This window comes from Lacerta agilis, chromosome 5 (genome assembly GCF_009819535.1).
Source record: "Lacerta agilis isolate rLacAgi1 chromosome 5, rLacAgi1.pri, whole genome shotgun sequence".
NCBI classification, from domain to species: Eukaryota; Metazoa; Chordata; class Lepidosauria; order Squamata; family Lacertidae; genus Lacerta; species Lacerta agilis.
The window spans coordinates 47,519,537-47,537,940 of NC_046316.1; the positions used below are offsets into that span (position 1 = coordinate 47,519,537).

General features: G+C 41.4%; 1 protein-coding gene across 1 annotated transcript in view; it reads left to right on the forward strand.

Annotated features, from left to right (window-relative positions):
* The first annotated feature begins 3,093 nt into the window (after positions 1–3,093).
* The window catches only part of NRAP (nebulin related anchoring protein), a 66,540-nt gene continuing 51,229 nt past the window's right edge, over positions 3,094–18,404 (forward strand). Inside the window, exons 1-10 of the mRNA XM_033149635.1 lie at positions 3,094–3,330; positions 3,965–4,059; positions 9,328–9,415; positions 12,319–12,423; positions 13,878–13,976; positions 14,174–14,281; positions 15,488–15,592; positions 15,678–15,785; positions 16,421–16,513; positions 17,158–17,262. Of these exons, the coding sequence (XP_033005526.1) occupies positions 3,259–3,330; positions 3,965–4,059; positions 9,328–9,415; positions 12,319–12,423; positions 13,878–13,976; positions 14,174–14,281; positions 15,488–15,592; positions 15,678–15,785; positions 16,421–16,513; positions 17,158–17,262 (978 nt within the window). The 5' untranslated portion in view covers positions 3,094–3,258. The remainder of the gene's footprint in view (positions 3,331–3,964; positions 4,060–9,327; positions 9,416–12,318; positions 12,424–13,877; positions 13,977–14,173; positions 14,282–15,487; positions 15,593–15,677; positions 15,786–16,420; positions 16,514–17,157; positions 17,263–18,404) is intronic.

Here is an 18,404-nt window from a genome sequence, read left to right on the forward strand (position 1 = left end):
AGTGGAGATTGGAGTGTGTATGCAATAGTGGTTCCTATTCAATCTTCTGAGTGGGTCTCCGGTCTTTGGAAGGGTTGCAAGTCAGTGATACAGAATCTGCTTTGCATGCAGAAGGTCCCAGGTTCAATCCTGGGCATCTCTTAGGTATGGCTTGGAATGTCCCCTGTTTGAAATCCCAAAGAGCGGTTGTCAGTCAGTGTAAACAATACTGAGCTAGATGAACTAATGGTGTGACTCAGTCTATCTCATTATTTTTAGCCCAAGAAAATCTTAAATGCCCTTTCCGGATGTATTTCAGCAGGGGTTTCTCAGAAATCCAGGAAAGCCGCTGCCAGGGAGTGTAGACAATATTGAACTGGAAGAGTCTGATTGTCGGAATACACTTCGTGGATCTGTTAAAGATCCGCGGTTATTTGTTTATTTTAATGGTTATTGAGAACTACTTTTCATATCCTTACACTTAAAAGTGAAAGTGAAAGTAAGAATGAAGAGACATCTTGCTATTAGGATTAATCCGCCTTTAACTTGTAGTTCCGGTAATGTTTCAAAGTTATCAATGAACGTTAACCCTGCTTCCCGCCTTTTTGGAGGGTAGCAACAGAGGTTTTATTGGTTAAAGTGTTGATCGTGATGTCATACCTGTTCCTAAATAAAAGGCTGAGGCTCCCCGCTTAGGCACGTTCTTTTACGTTCTTCCATAGTTTGTTCAGTTGAAGTCAAGTTTAGTTTAAGGGTTTTGGGAGTGGGCTGGATGGGTTTTTCTTTTAGTTAGGTTTAGTTTGCGGAATATATTTCGGTGAGATTTTAGTTAGGCTTTTAGGTTTAGCCTAGGGCTAGTTTTGCGGAAGATATTCGGTTTAGCTTTATTTAGTTTAGTATCGCGGAAGAATTGGCGCGCAGGGACTGAGAGCTCAGGGAAACTTAGCTTAGGGCTAGAAAACGAGCCTATGCGGGTTTGGCCAAAGCCACTAAAGATAATTCCGGTGTCTGTCGTCCTTTGGGGAAAAGAGTAAAGGTTTTAAGAATTTTTAATTTAATATAACATCCTTGATTTGGTTTCCTTATTGTTAAATGCAGTTCCGATTCGAGGCATCCATCATTATTCGAGGCATCCATTAGTATTTGAGGCATTCATTTAGTTTTCGAGGCATTCATTCACTCACGCACCTTCGGAGTCATTTTCCGTCTTACTCAGCTACCTTCGGATTGTGAGACTTGGCCGGCGCCCGTGCTCATAAGCACGCGGAACGCTGGCCGCTTTTCCCCGCAACTGGTATCTCGTGCGTGGGTAGCTAAACTCACGCACGGGGAGCTCCAGCACCGAACCCCGGCATCTGATTCTGGTAAGACACGTCCCTATGTTTTGCTGTAAAGTTCTGCTTTTTAAAAAATATATAAATATAAAATGTGTTTATATAAATATGTATAGGGCTATAAATATATTATAAATATATGGGAGTAGGAATATTTATATATTTATAGTCTTATAGATATGTTTATAAAATAAAATAAATATAACAGGGATGGGGAACCTCAGGCAAAATGTGTGACCCTCCAAGGATCCCTATCAGACCTTCAGGACTCTCGTGCCATACCCACCCCCCCAGGCCACCACCATAGAATTCAAATTGGACTCACAGCTGTCCATGGAGGCACAAGTCAAGTCTGTGTCCTGGGCAGCTGTTTACCAGCTCCATCTGGTACGCAGGCTCAGAGCCTACCTGCCTGCAGACTGTCTCACCAGAGTGGTGCATGCTCCAATTATCTCCTGCTTGGACTACTGCAATGTGCTCCTTTGAAAGTGACCCGGAAACTGCAACTAATCCAGAATGCGGCAGCTAGACTAGTGACCGGGAGTGGCCACCGAAACCATATAACACTGGTCCTGAAAGACCTACCGTACATTGGCCCCCAGTACATTTCCGAGCACAATTTAAAGTGTTTGTGCTGACCTTTAAAGCCCTAAACACCTCGACCCAGTATACCTGAAGGAGCGTCTCCACCTGCATCGTTTTGCCCGGACACTGAGGTCCAGCGCTGAGGGCCTTCTGGCGGTTCCCTCACTGCGAGAACTAAGGTTACAGGGAACCAGGCAGAGGGCCTTCTCGGTAGTGGCGCCCGCCCTGTGGAACGCCCTCCCATCAGATGTCAAGGAAATTAACAACTTTCTGACTTATAGAAGACATCTGAAGGCAGTCCTGTTTAGGGAAGTTTTTAATGTTTGATGTTTTATTGTGCTTTTAATATTCTGTTGGGAGCCGCCCAGATGGGCGGGGTATAAATAATAAACTTATTATTATTATTATTATACTACAATAAAGTACATTATAAGAAATAAAATGCAATTAAAATACTATAAAAATATTAAATTATAATACAATGGATATGCCATCTTCTGTCTTCAGCCACAAAGCCACAGGCACACTACAGACCAGCTGACTGAAGATTCACAGAACAAAGTTTGGTGAGCCCTGGTCTAGATGATGGATGTGAGGATACTGAGGAGAATCCCTGCCAACTCTTCCAGGACAAATTTGTCCCAGTCCCAGTCAACACAGATTTTGACTCAAAACATATGGCATTCTGTGCATATGGAATAAAAGTATATATTTCATCTAGAGAAATATATGCTGTTAAACAGGGCTTTTTCAGTTGGGCAAGGTCCATTAAGGTTGACTGACAATAGCATTTTGTGGCCAGATAGCGTATATTCTGAGGAACAACCTTGACGTGGGGTACACTGTGGGCACTGTATTCCATTTCCTGTCAGAGCTGGAAACTGAATCAAGTTGTGTGCAGAACTCTCTTGGGAAGCTGCCTTGCCTTTCTGTAATAATGACACGCTAAAGATGAAGCAATATATATTTAGAAGGCCACCCTGAGGTTCTGGCAGCTCAATGTTAAAGCCCATAGCTTAAATATTAACAATTAGATGTTCTTGCTCATATGACCATGATGCTTCACTGTGAGTTCACTCTTCTATTTAGAGAAAGGTGTTGCTGAATTCTCCCGTCTCTTTCCCTTCCATGAACTCTTACACAGTTGCCAAAATAGCCCCTCTTAGTAACTGGCAGCTTTAAAAACCAGACAACAGCTGAGTTCGAAGCAGAAGCTCAGCAATAGGCAAGCAGAAGCTTTGGACTGTGGATTGGTGTGACAAGACTGGAGTGTGATTTCTAGGAAACAAGGCATTTTAAAGTTATAATTTCCTTTGAAATTTTGACACAGTCTTTTTCTATTTCCTTCGATAATCTCAGGATGAATATTCAGCCTTGTGCCAGATGTGGCTATGGGGTTTATCCCGCAGAGAAGATTAACTGTATTGATCAGGTCAGTAGATGCTGTTGTTCTTCACCATTATGAAAAAAATATATCTTACCCACTAATATATATAATATATAATATACAAATATAACCCACTAATATGCTTTCAGATAGACCAGTGTTTTTCGACCTTTTTTGGGTTGTTTTATGAAAAAAATCACGAGGCACACCACCATTAGAAAATGTTAAAAAATTTAACTCTGTGCCTATATTGACTGTATATAAAGTAATTCTCTTGAATAGGAATCAAATAAACACAATTTTTCCCACGGCACACCAGGCAACATCTCGCGGCACACTAGTGTGCCGCGGAACAGTGGTTGAAAAACACTGAGATAGACAACTTGCATCTCCTTTAATTTAACTTGGTAGAAAATATTCTACACTTTCATAATCTTTATTCATGTCGGGTAAGTTGGATGTCAGAACTGAACTTTGCCAAGGGTGTAATTAGGCGAAACATTTTACATCTTTTAAAGGTTACATGCAAGAAATGGATCTTTGGCATATGCTTTTTCAGACTGTGAGAAGAGTTGTTTATTAGACTGCCAAGAGTAATCAGTTATACGTTTTAAAAACAGACTAATAAAATCTGAAACACAAGCAACTTTCACTGTATTTTTATCCTTGCTATTTCTAGACATGGCACAAAGCCTGCTTTCACTGCGAGGTCTGCAAGATGATGCTTACCGTGAATAACTTTGTTAGCCACCAGAAAAAGCCCTACTGTCAAGCGTAAGTTTCTCTCCAGATATATAGCAAGGCAACATTATGCCTATATTATCCATCAACAGGTTCAGACTGGATTGAATTCTGATACTATGGAAGTCATTTTTAGATTATCAGTCCACCCCATAGATTAATTTGCTTTATTCTCAATGTTTTTACTCTGAAAAACTGTAGGGAACTCCTGAGGTGTAGTCATATTACTTTAACATAGTGAACAAAAAAAAAAAAAAAGTCCTGAAAACAGGATTATGGCACCTTAATATATTGTGAGAAAAACTTTTATGGATCAGAGCTGAGTTAATTTAACTGGTGTAAAAGCATACTTTGGTACAGATTATTATATTATTTTTTAAATCCAAGGAACTCAATGTAGCAATAGCTTAGGTTAAGAGCCCGACTAGATGTGATGTGGCTTCTCTGTTGAGTTAATGGTTAGGAGTATCTCTCATTGCTAGATATTTATATCTCTTTCTCCGTGTCAGCCCCTTTCCACCATGTCATATACCCAATAAAATTGCCCCCATCTTGAAGTTGCTATGTGCTCAGTGCAGGGGAAATATTCCAGTACCTGAACTGTATCTGTGTGTCCCCCCTCCCATGGTAAGTAGCAACTTATTGGGCTCATTTTCATGAGGAAAATAACACAGGCAACAGCATTTACACACCTCCACATAGTGTCACAGTTCCAAAATTAACCAGACCCTCCCAATGACTGCTACACAATATTTTTAATCCAAAGGAGAAAAAATAACCATAGATTTCCTACATCACATTAAATTGCTGTCTAAGAGAAAGTGACTTATCCAAGGCCATGTTTTGAGTCCCATAGCCGGAGCAGGATTTAGTAAAAAACAACTATGATCTAGTCAATACGCAACAGTGTCTCTGGGATGACTAAGTGCACATTTAAACTTTGGTAGTCATTTGCAGTTATTACCTCACTGTAAGAAACTTGGAATAATCCTTATGTTGTAAACGTATAGCCCAGGGGTCCCCAAACTAAGGCCTGGGGGCCAGATGCGGCCAAATCACCTTCTAGATCCGGCCCGTGGATGGTCTGGGAATCAGCGTTTTTTTACATGAGTAGAATGTGTCCTTTTATTTAAGATGCATCTCTGGGTTATTTGTGAGGCCTGCCTGGTGTTTTTACATGAGTAGAATGTGTGCTTTTATTTAAAATGCATCTCTGGGTTATTTGTGGGGTATAGGAATTCGTTCATTTTTTTCCTTCAAAATATAGTCTGGCCCCCCACAAGGTCTGAGGGACAGTGGACCAGCCCTCTGCTGAAAAAGTTTGCTGACCCCTGGTGTAGCCTATGTGCAGTGACGTATATTGGATTCAATGCATCTTGGTGCTTGGTGGATAGCATGGGCGTACCGAAGGGGGGGCAGGAGGGGGCAGATGCCCCCCCTAGAAGCCAGCTGCCCCCCCCCAAAGCAGCCTTGAGTCCCTGGCAGGACATGGAAACGCAAACACGCTTCATGCCCCACCAACTATATATGTCTGGTGGCAGTTGCGGAGGAAGGGGGGAGCGGCAAAGCACCTGAAAGAGCTGGCTGGGTGGGGGGGCGCGCCAATCAGCACCCCCGGCAGCCGGGCGGATGGCGCAGCTGCGCCAATTGGCAGCCCCGGTGGCGCTCCTTCCCTCCCAGCAAAGTGGCTGCCCGTCCCCCTCCCTCCAGGCTGACTCTCTGGCAAACCAGCAGCTCGTGAGCAACAGCACCGGCAAAGCTCCTCCGTCTCCCCCACTCGCTGCAAAGCGGCTCCCCTGGCTTTTCTGTGCTTTTATACTGTGCTTTTCTTGGGAGGAAAACCCGCGGGGTTGACTTCCGAGTAAACCTGCTTGGAAGCCGCCTCACCCTCTGCTTTTGTCTTCCACAAAATCAACACCATTAAAGCTCCGCAGCAGCTACTTCCCACCTCCAGAAGATCCCGGTTTCAGCTGTGTATCCCCCACCACCACCTCACCCGTCTTTCAGATAATTCTTCCTGTTACAACCCTCTGCTCAGCTCCCGTGTTTTCCTCCTATTTTATTTTGTGTGGACCCTGATTTCCTCCCGCCCCTCATCCGTACGGAAGAGATTGGGAGGGGGTTGTTAGGCTGTGAGGGTCAGGTATCGCGCACAACTGCCCCGGGATTGTTGAGCGAGGCAACTCTCCTGTACATTTGCAAAGTCGTCATGATCTCCACCTCCCTCTCCCCACCCCACCCCCTCCTAGAATCCTAGAGTTGGAGAGACCACAAGGGCCATCCAGTCCAACCCCCTGCCAAGCAGGAAACACCATCAAAGCATTCCTGACAGATGGCTGTCAAGCCTCTGCTTAAAGACCTCCAAAGGAGACTCCACCACACTCCTTGGCAGCAAATTCCACTGTCCAACAGCTCTTACTGTCAGGAAGCTCTTCCTAATGTTTAGGTGGAATCTTCTTTCTTGTAGTTTGAATCCATTGCTCCGTGTCCGCTTCTCTGAGCAGCAGAAAACAACCTTTCTCCCGCCTCTATATGACATCCTTTTATATATTTGAACATGGCTATCATATCCCCCCTTAACCTTCTCTTCTCCAGGCTAAACATACCCAGCTCCCTAAGCCGTTCCTCATAAGGCATCGTTTCCAGGCCTTGACCATTTTGGTTGTCCTCCTCTGGACACGTTCCAGCTTGTCAGTATCCTTCTTGAACTGTGGTGCCCAGAACTGGACACAGTATTCCAGGTGAGGTCTGACCAGAGTGGAATGCAGTGGTACTATTACTTCCCTTGATCTAGATGCTATACTGCTATTGATGCAGCCCAGAATTGCATTGGCTTTTTTAGCTGCTGCATCACACTGTTGACTCATGTCAAGTTTATGGTCTACCAAGACTCCTAGATCCTTTTCACATGTACTGCTCTCAAGCCAGGTGTCACCCATCCTGTATTTGTGCCTTTCATTTTTTCTTTTTGCCCAAGTGTAGTACTTTACATTTTCCCCTGTTAAATTCATCTTGTTTGCTTTGGCCCAGTTCTCTAGTCTGTTAAGGTCATTTTGAAGTGTGATCCTGTCCTCTGGGGTATTAGCCACCCCTCCCAATTTGGTCATCTGCAAACTTGATCAGGATGCCCTCAAGCCCATCACCCAAGTCATTGATAAAGATGTTGAATAAGGACTGGGCCCAAGACAGAACCCTGTAGCACCCCACTAGTCACTTCTCTCCAGGATGAAGAGGAGCTGTTAATGAGTACCCTTTGGGTTCGGTCAGTCAGCCAGTTACAAATCCACTGAATGGTAGCATTGTCTAGCCCGCATTTTACCAGCTTCTTTACAAGAATATCATGGGGCACCTTGTCAAGGCCTTGCTGAAATCAAGATAGGCTACATCCACATCTGTCAAAAAATGAGATCAGATTGGTCTGACATGACTTATTTTTCAGAAACCCATGCTGACTTTTAGTGATCACAGCGTTCCTTTCTAGGTGCTCACAGACCATTTGCTTAATGATCTGCTCTAGAATCTTTCCTGAGTATTGATGTCAGGCTGACTGGGGCGGTAATTGTTTGGGTCTCCTCTCTCCCCCCTTTGAAAATAGGGACAAAATTTGCCCTCCTCCAGTCTGCTGGGACTTCGCCTGTTCTCCAGGAATCTCAAAGATTATTGCCAGTGTGTTCTGAAATCACCTCTGCCAGTTCTTTAATACTCTTGGATGTAGTTCATCTGGCCCTGGAGACTGTACATCTAAACTAGCCAAGTATTCTTGTAAACTAGTTAGCTGAGTTGGTTTTCCTTGTCTGGGGTGTTTGTACCTCAAAGGTTGTCACACTTTACAAAGCGGGCAGTCTTCTGTCTTGCTGAGTTAGTTTTTAAATCAATTATTTCAGAAGGTCCAGTCCCTAAAAAAGCTCAACAACCCCCCAAAACTGCCAGATTTTAATTCTGAAAAGTAGATCACAGTGGCCACCCCTGGTATAAGACATGTAACTAGAATACAAAAAAATAAAAAATCAAGCAAATAATTGTAATAACCTACCGTAATAAAGCACTGCTATAATTATATATAATTTTCCCTAAAATTTTGGTTTCATTCGCCTTTCCGTGCTGAAATGTCACAACCTGAACGACCATGGCTTGCCCCCCCCTAGTTTTGATCCTGGGTACGCCCCTGGTGGATAGTGTGTTATTATAGTTTAGTCCAGGGGTAGGCAACCTAAGGCCCGTGGGCCGGATATGGCCCAATCGCCTTCTCAATCTGGCCACGGATTGTCCAGGAATCAGCATGTTTTTACATGAGTAGGTCAGCCCACCACAGGTCTGAGGGACGGTGGAACCGGCCCATGGCTGAAAAATGTTGCTGACCCCTGGTTTAGTCACTAGTGGCATTGGACATACAATAGATGTATATGGGGATATCAGCAGTCTCCATTCTGCTCTTGTTTGAGAGATACAAATAAAGTCTTTGTCCAAGCTTCCTGATATGCACTGTATACCTTACATGGCACCAGGTAGTAATGAAAAACAGCTGGAGGCTTGTCTGTCAGGGTGCAATTACATTTCATTGTGAATTGAAAAAAGCTTTCAGCATGTGATGGAGCACTCACACAGCCATTATATTATGAAATCAGAGTTGGCACAATGATGCTCAGTTTATCTGGTGGCAGGCATCTGGGATCAATGGGACAGTCCACATGAAAGTTGTAAATACTTTTTTGGGGGGAGGGAAGATAATTTTATGTAGCAGCTTTATTGAAGACTATTCGACCCCAAGGTTCCTTAGTCAAAATCTTTATAATGTGCAACATTGATTATGAAAAGGACCATGTGGTATGATAGAAAAAAAGAAATTCTCCTTAAACTTGGAGCATTTTATGCCCTCTTGATTTTTTATTTGAAAGATCAAATATTCATAACCTGAAATTTGGTTTCCGCATTTTGACCTTTGTTACGTATGATGATAATATAGCATGGTTGTTAGAGCTGAAAGATAAGTAAAATACGGTGTTTTCAACTTGCAAGTCAATATGTTCAGTTTTTCTCAAATCTTCTGAAATGAAGAAGTGGCTTATGTTTTTTGTTTTTTTTATTCTGAAATTTCCTTTTTTTATTAGAAAAGCAACATTGATAGAATGAAACTTTAAATTAAGATGTAGATAACTATGCAAAATTAAACTGTGTATGTGAGATGCTAGTTATATTTAGCAATCAGTTCTCTGTTTTAAGAGATGTACATACATATAAGTATTTGGTTTTCTGAGGGACATTGATTATTTCTTTCCAAATTGTATCTGCTTTCTTTTACAGACATAATCCAAAAAACAACACATTCACGAGTGTTTTTGAGACACCAGTAAATATAAATGTGAAAAAACAGACTGAAGCAGTAAGCGAGGTAAGATACCTTAGGAATTAATGTGTTTAATATTTGTCAGTAATAGCATCATAGCCACCCATATTCTTTTTAGGGTGATGATAGAAGGACCAAACCTTTCATCCTCCTTTTTTCATATCTGTATGCAGTTTCCCATCTCTGCTGCTGCTTTGGTGCCATCTCTTTCCCCAGATTCATTTCTTCTAAAGCGAACTCAGCCAGTCAGCAATCACATACTGTACCTGATCACACCACAGTGCTGTGTAGCCACATGAAATTGTTATGTGCATTATTAAGCACAAATGCTACCTTTAAAGTGAGAGTGATGGTTCCTAAACCCATCACATGGGTGATCCTAGCCAATCAGATATCTGGCCATCAAATATAAATCTTAACTATCAAATGCTGCCCTTTCGGAGTGAAGTGAAGGTTATTTCAGTGCCAATGAAGTTGTTTACAGTGTGTCCCCTCCTTGGATCAACCTATTTCCTTCTCGAGGTTATAACAGAAGATAGAACCTGAAGGTATCTGAAGAAGTGTGCATGCACACAAAAGCTTATACCAAGAACAAACTTATTTGGTCTCTAAGGTGCTACTGGACATTTTTTTTAATATATATTTCGATAGAACCCGTGTTAGCCAAATATCAGTTAACTAAACCCCATGTGGAAGCCACACAAGAGCAAACTGTGACTGCTCTCAGGCTTGACTTTGACCCGATGGTACAAATTTTGTGTCAATTCATACACCAGGTTAGAGTTCAAGGAATTGTTCTCTTGTGGACTTACATTGTAAAGGTGTGTGTGGGGGTGTGGGGTGTAAACACATTAGCAGCCTGATTCATAGAATTGTAGAGTTGGTAGGGCCATCTAGTCCAGCCCCCTGCAATGCAGGAATCTCAACTAGAGTATCCATGACAAATGGCCATTCAACCTCTGCTTAAAAACCTCTAATGAAGGAGACTCCACCACCTTCCAAGGGATTCCATTCCAATTCAAATAGCATCACTGCTGTTGCAATGTGTGTATGAAGCAGTTGCATAACCAAGGGTTAGCATTTCAGTGCTAAGGACAATCCCACGCACGCAGTGAGGCTGTACATTCAGAGCTGCCCCTAACATTGTAGTGACTAGGGATCGTATTTTGCACATTGACACACGTTTTGTCCTCCCAAGACCCTGCAAATGTAAGGAACTGCAGAACTGAATGATTATGCTTGTGAAGCAGTGTGAAAACTCCCAAGTTTTGATGTCTGTGCATTTTAAAAACCTGGTTATACTCACAAAGTGCGCATCTGAAGGAGCCCTACTTAAATAAGAACTGGAGAACATCTTAGTGGTTCCTTCAGCCATTGAAAATCTACATTGTTCCTCACCAAAAAATTGCTAGGGATGCTGATCTAAGGTGTGGAAAGTATGCCGGGTTCAGTCAGTTAGAAGAGTTCGCGCACATGGTTTCTGCCGCTTTGTTTCACGGTCCCATGTCATCCTTTGAAATTTCATTTCAAATGAACCAGGAAACTCAAAGGAAAACTCCGCTGAAACTGTCAAGTCTTTGACACCGAATCAAAAAGTGTCTGCAGATTCATTAGAATCTGAACCCAGGTTTGCTAAACACACACACAAAAAGACTTTTCAAACCTCTGATGAACCTGGCACTTGGATCTGAGTTTTTAACAAAATTGTAAAGTCGAGTGAGTTTTACATGGTTGCATTGGGTAAACTTGGTGAAATGTCAGGGGGCTGCTAGCTGTAGGAAATCTGAAATCCTTCTGTGCTTTCATTTTTTTTTAACTGCCTTCCGAGTTACAGCTCTTCCAAATTTCTAGATTTAAATTTTTATATCTTGCCCCAGTTTTCACAGTAGAAAGAGCTGATGCCTAGAACAATTTTATGCATGCTTACTCAGAAGTAAAGCCCTCTGCATTCATTCGGGTTTACTTCCAGGTAAGTGTTCACAGGATTGCAGTCGGAATGTATGATAAGAATAGGATAAGGATATGACACACACACATGCTTTTGTTTCCTCTGAAGTATGGGGAATATTGTTGTCACAACTTTAACAGCCTCATTCTGTATTATGCTTTTCCAAGATAATTCTTGAAAAATTCTTACATGCTTAAAACTCGCATCCAGGATTTGCGATATCTCTCACTAATGCTATAACAACAGCAACAAATACATTTCCTTCTAAACTGTGCATGGCAGATTTGCTCTGGAATGTGTTTGGGATTAACAACAATTTCTATTTCTGTTTGATGGCTGTGATAAGAGATCCAATTACTTCAATATATTTGTGAGAGATTGCTAGATCACTTTGCTTTTCCTTTGTCACTTAAGAAACACCCTGTTCCTTTCAATCACAAAAGGACGTTTGAGATTCATAGAGTGGTTTATAAGACTCAGTTCTCATGTTAATATTTTGTACATGGTAAATTCATATTGGGAAACTGATGAAAGGTACCAAGAGAGGCCAATACATGCCCAGTTTCCTGTACTGGGATCAAAAGACAGTATTTTCTACTTTATTTTTTTGTATACAAATGTTTGCATACCAAAATAATAGGATTGTCTTTTTCATTTGGTAGTATTGTCATTTGTATCCCTTCAAGCACATGAGACCATGTCTTATTCAGAATCTCCCCCACCCCCCACGCCACACCTGCTGCCTTGTCTTTCTGCTATTTCAAGTGACTTCAGCTCTAGCCCAGTCATTTTGGTAGTTCACACAGCAGTGGAGAAAATTATACCAAAAAAACAAAATTCTGAGGCTAGGTATTAAAAAATGACTATCTGCGACAAAATTCAGAATATATAGGGAATAGATTGAACAGGAAGCCTATCTTTCTTTAATATTGGATATGAAGATTGGCATATAATCTTTTGAAATAGGTTTCAAAATAACATTTTGAGTCTGTCTATGCAGGTTAAGTATCGAGAAGAGGGTGAGAAGTTCAAATCTGTTTTTCACTGGGATGTGAAATCCAGAGACATGGAGGCTGCAAGGAAGATGCAGCAGCTAAGCAGTCAGGTGGGAGACCCATGTCAATAACTTACTGTACTTGCTAGTGAACATTCAGCAGGTGCTCTGCTGTCCTCCAGGCTCCTAGGTTGCACCATTTACAAAAGTGCAATTTTACGCCTTTAACGTTCTGTATTACTGTAATACAAATGACCCCTTTATGTTTTCGTTTGGTTTGGAAGCCATTTTCAAAATATGTCTCCAATTATTCTGACTATTGCCATTGGAATGCTGTGACCTGGATCCAAAACTCTCTTTAGGTGTAAGCCTCATCTGGTTCTCTGAATATAGCGCCAGGAGAATGCTTCATAGATCAGGCCGTACATGTCTTTGGCTAAGATACTGGTAGCTTGATCTGAAGATTTATGATGCCTTCATGCAAATACTTAGGATGATGTATTATGCAATTTACTTGCATTTTTAAAATCCCATACAGTTTTCATTGTTGATTAACTAGATATTTGCAATTCTGTTTAAAATATATATATAGAAAACAATTAATGGGGACGGGGAGGAAAGCCCCAGGTCAGCTAAACGTTGTGCTAGTAGCAGGCTGTGTTTCATAGCCCCACTACTTCCAGAACCCCACTAGTTTCTCCCCTCTTCCTCCTTATATCTAGAATAATAGAATCATAGAGTTGGAAGAGACCACAAGGGCCATCCAGTCCAACCCCCTGCCAAGCAGGAAACACCATCAAAGCATTCCTGATAGATGGCTGTCAAGCCTCTGCTTAAAGACCTCCAAAGAAGGAGACTCCACCACACTCCTTGGTAGCAAATTCCACTGTTATCTGTAACAGCTCAAGAGATTTGGATGTGGTTAGAGGAAGATGCTTTTTCCTACTCTTGCCTGGGGTCTTCCCTTTGCGTATCCTTCCTTCAGATCACTCTTATAATTTCAAGAAGTTTAGAGGAAAGGTGGTGGTGGGGAAAGGGCTGCCAACTAAAGTGCCTCAAGAGGTTCCTGACCCCCCTCCCCCAAATAGCACTGGCAGTGGAGTTCTTCAAGCTGTGCCTACTCACTTTCAGAAAAGTATAGATTATACTGCCTTGTAATTATAGTATGTTGCAATTTTGGGCAGACACACCAGGCTCATAGGATTAGGATCTTGTCCTCTCTAGATGTGATAAAATAAAATTAACTAGAATATCAGTTCAACTGAAATGAAAGAGGCTCACTGTGCTCAGAACTAAGGTGCGAGAATTTCATGCACAGCTTATGGGTGCAAAAGTGCAGGGAATCGCCGGGAACTTTTCCCATGCAGCCACCACCTTTAGAAAAGTAGAAGGAGAATCTGCATGGCTTGGGGCAGGAGCCACATAAGAAAGGAACGTGGTCACAGTCAGCCGCACATTAATAGATTACATCCTGCCAAGAGTCTAATCCCCTGATCTTTAGAGATGGAGTCAAAAGTGTTTACCACTGTGCCTATTCCTCATTTTATGATGTATTCTGTTTTTAGAAAGCCTACCATGCTGCGTATGAAGAGGGCAAATCATGGTACTCAGAAACCATCCCAGATGCGGAAATGCTTAGGATAGCTCAAGAACAGGACAATGATGTAAGCGAACTTCCAATTTATGACAGCTTTATTTGTGAGTTAAATATATCAAGGAGAGATCATCCACATGTACTTGCATCCTTAGATGAGTGAACTTAAGGGAATTCATTGCAGAAAAGTTCCCCCTCTTCTCCTACCTCTTAGAGGAATTAGTTTGACCAACAAAGTTTAAACACACCTTTTTTTCTCTGTCTTAGTTGAAATATACTGAGGAATATGAGCAGCAGAAGGGAAAGGGCAGCTTTCCTGCTCTGATCACTCCGGCTTATCAAATAGCCAAGAAGGCCTCTCAGCTATCCAGTAACGTAAGTTCCTGGGGCATGTATTTCTGAGGGAGGGCAAAGAGATTGTAGCATAGGGGGGCAATATTCACAGCAAGAGTCAAAGGTCTAAGTTTGATACATGATTAAATCGTCGAAAAGAAAAGAAAAAGAATGTGGACCATATCCAGTTTTCTCAGTCTGCTAGCGTAAGAGCCCTTGTGCTAGTAAATGGCAGCGGGCAAAAGTTGTGCAACAAAGTGATTGAATGAAACAACTGTGCTAGCAGACACCTGTACAACAGCTGATTTGTCTTGTGCAATCAGTTTCACAAAAAACTTTGGTAATGTACTTGTGTTTTCCCTTTCACTTTGATTTAGTGCTATGTTCGGTACAACCCAACAGTTTGAGTACATGTTGTGATTACTTTTTAAATGCTTCATAACCAGAGATATCAACAATTTGGAGGCATGATTACACGGGGTTTGAAAAACAGGAGTATTTCTTCTCCCCTACCTAAATGACACCCTGCCAACTTTAGCTCAGCTGTGTTTAACAGCCTTTATTGGCTGATGTTTTTACTACCTGCCCCGCTTTCTTTGTAGGGCATAACATCCGCAACGAACAAGAAATCTATTTTAATTAACAATATGCATGTCGTTTATGATGAGAAAGAAACAGGAAGCCCAGAAAAGATTCACCTTGAAGATCACGAAGCAAAGTTCTCTAGTTGTTATTCTAAGAATTATGTATAATGCTTTAACAGAGATTGAAAATGAAAGCATGTGAGATTGTTATTGATTAGGCACGCTGGGCCTTGTGTTCAGGAAAGCGGTTTCATCCAAATAAAAATTTCAGCACTTCAATTTAGTTTAGTCATTTAACAGACTTTAATAGGCTTCTAGATTGAGCTCTTTAATGCATTTACTCCTCCACTAGCATTTCCTTGTTATGAAATAAACATATTTGGCAACTGATGGGCTTGGGGTGAATTAAACTGGAGCACAAAATTTTGACAAATAAGGCCAGAATGTGTTGTTATTCCAGCCTCTTTTCATCAATAAGAAAACTGCCATTTCATTTGCTTTTGCAACCAAGGAATTTAAATTCAGGGCCAAATATTGGAAACACTTATATTAGCAAATCCAAAGATCATCTATTTTTACTGTCATTTGATGCTTGATTGCAAGAGATAAGATGGCAGTTCTTCATAGTTTTCAAATGTTCTTTGACTCTGCTTCTCCACAATAGGTGGAATATAAACGAGGGCATGAAGACCGGGTTTCCAAATTCACCAGTGTTGCGGATACTCCAGATGTAATTCATGCAAAGGCTGGGGGGCAGCTTGCGAGTGATGTAAGTAGAACAGAAGAACAGACCAAGTAGATAGACTTTCTGCTTGTTTGTAGCTGTGTGATTTAAACTCTCCTGATTTTTCCAGTTAAAATACACAGAAGAGTATGAACAACACAGAGGGAAAGGGAGCTTTCCTGCGATGATCACTCCGGCTTACCAGATAGCTAAAAGAGCCAATGAATTAGCTAGTGACGTAAGTTTCAAAAGTGCAATCTATATGTTGTCACATATTGGAGAAAAATCTGTACTTGGTCTTCCAAAATCATGGCCCCTTTCCTGTTGTGAGAAAAATCCCGACATTGCTAGGTCAACGAATCTCCACTGTTAAGGAGTGGAGACTTCTCTGAATTTTAGCATCATTGCATTGTCCAAACTTAAGTTTAAAATGTAATATAAGTGTCTGCTAATGAAACAAAGGATAGACTGAAGTTTGAAGAAAATCTTAAGATGCTGGTTACCTCCCCCCTCTGTGGAGCAGTGGCCTTTGGCTGTTGGTCGGAGTGTTTGTTCTGCGCTCAAACTGTATACTACAAAATGCCATAAACCTCCAGTGACCTCCTTCTAAAGAAAACAGCCTTGGCAAAACTTCTCATTATTTGGAAAAGTTGGGTGAGTATAACCCTCTTATACAACATGATGGTTTGGCATTGTTCCCCTGCCCACTTCTTAAAAGATGGATCTTTCACTTTGCCTTTCTACTATATGCCCCTTTGAGCAATTTGTATGGAAAATGAGCTCTGTGGGCTTTAAAAGCAAACAAATGCAATTTGTTTAGGTTGTAAGATCAGCAGAACAAACACATCCTTTTCACCTCCATTGCTTTCTCAGGTGAAGTATCATCAAAGATATGAAAAGGAGATTAAAGGAAAAGCAAGTCATTCTGTTGGTGCCTCAAACGAAAATGTGAATCAGTTTAGTCAGGTAAGGAGCAATGCAAAAGTATTCACATCTATATATATTAATACATGCATACTGATGTGACTCTCTTCACATCTATGTAAGGATACTGATCTCAAGGCTTTGATGGCTTGCTCTTATGTAGCCATAGCCATACCAACCACACAGAAGAATTAGATAGCAGTAGACTCAGAAGAATAATAAGGTTTGTAAAAGAACAAAAATATTAATGGGGGGGGCAGTCTTAGGAACCCCCCCCAAAAAACCCCACAGAATGCTGACTGGACATTGAGAGGCATAAAACAAAAAACTCAGAAGTTGGAAATTGAATGAGATGGCTTGAAAAGGAGACTGGATGAAGAGACAAATCACATCCACTTCATACATTTAAAACATATGCCCCCTGCAATGAATTCTGGGAACTGTAGTTTACTCCTAACAAAAGTACGCTTTACGCTTCCCAGCATCCATAACAAACTACAGTTCCCAGGATTCTTGGGAAGAAGCCACATGTTTAAACAGTGTGTCAGGTGTGCTTTAAATGTATGTTGTGGGTTGTGTTATAAAATATGGAAACCATGAAGTATGCCTGCTTGTTAGGAAGACAGAAGTGTACCAAAATGAATAACTTAAAGATGAGTAAATGATAACTATTGGATGTTCTTCAGGATTATATGGATGAATATGAAGAGCACCGAGGGAAAGGGAGCTTTCCTGCTATGATCACGCCAGCGTATCTCAATGCTAAGAAGGCAAATGAACTGGCGAGTGATGTAAGTATGAAAGAAGAGGTCTCTGTCAGCATGGGCCAGATGCAATAAGTCACTTATAATAACCAGAAGATTCTCTGGTGTCATATTTGAACAACTAGTGGGAACTTATAAAAGGAGTGATGTCAAATATAGCTGTGTATGACTGAGCACACTATTTTAGTGGACCTCCAAAATGGAAGTATTGATATGTGTTTGTATGTTGCGAAAGTTCAAATGTTGTTCTCAATTGGAATTAGCTCTAGAGGGATCCCCGTCACCCCGAAAGTAACCACAACATTCCTTTTCTGCTTAGGTATCAAAAGTGAGCAAAGTAGTCATGATTTCTATAATGATCAGGAAGGATACAAAGAAATGCACAACTGAGAGGGCTTCAACTAACAGCCCCCATTTTAGTGTCCCCAAACCACTTTCTAAACAGAGAAGATACTTTTGAAAAACAGCTATATGAAAGGGGTGGAGAGTACAAAATCTACCAATGTCTACCAAAGCTCTTTGGGATGCCAAAGGCAGCCTTGCACATGGGCTGTTGTCTTTAAATAAGTCTGTTTGCTTTGAATATTTGTATCCTGTATGCATGTGTACATATATGTGTCCATGTATGTATAATCTTATTTGCTTGAGCACCACCAAAATGTTCTTCTCACAGGGTTTTCATGCGATCATTGAATTGTAGGGTTGGAAGGGCCATCTAGTCCCACCCCTGCAATGCACACCCTTGACAGGTGGCCCCCCAAACTCTGTTTAAAAACTCCTATGAAATAGTCTGTTCGGCTGTCGAACAGCTCTTACCATCAGAAAGTTATTCTTAACATTTGGTCTAAATCTCAAATTCCAAAGAGATAATTTCTTGGATCCCAACACACTTTTCCATTTCCAGAACGGCCTGCTCTGCTTCCAGAGAGGGAACCTTTGCGTCCAGTCTAATTAGTTTACTCAAGGAACTAGCATTGGAGTGATTAACCTTCATTCGGCTGCATCTCAGAAAATGTATGCACGCCATAAATAGCAACAGCAACAAAAAGCAGGCAGATGATGGAGTCATCATGAATCACTGTTGCAATTTTACCAGGGCAAACATTCAGTACTAGGACCCATACTCCTTATAATATTTTCATTCCAGTTTAAACAAGGCTTTGCTCACC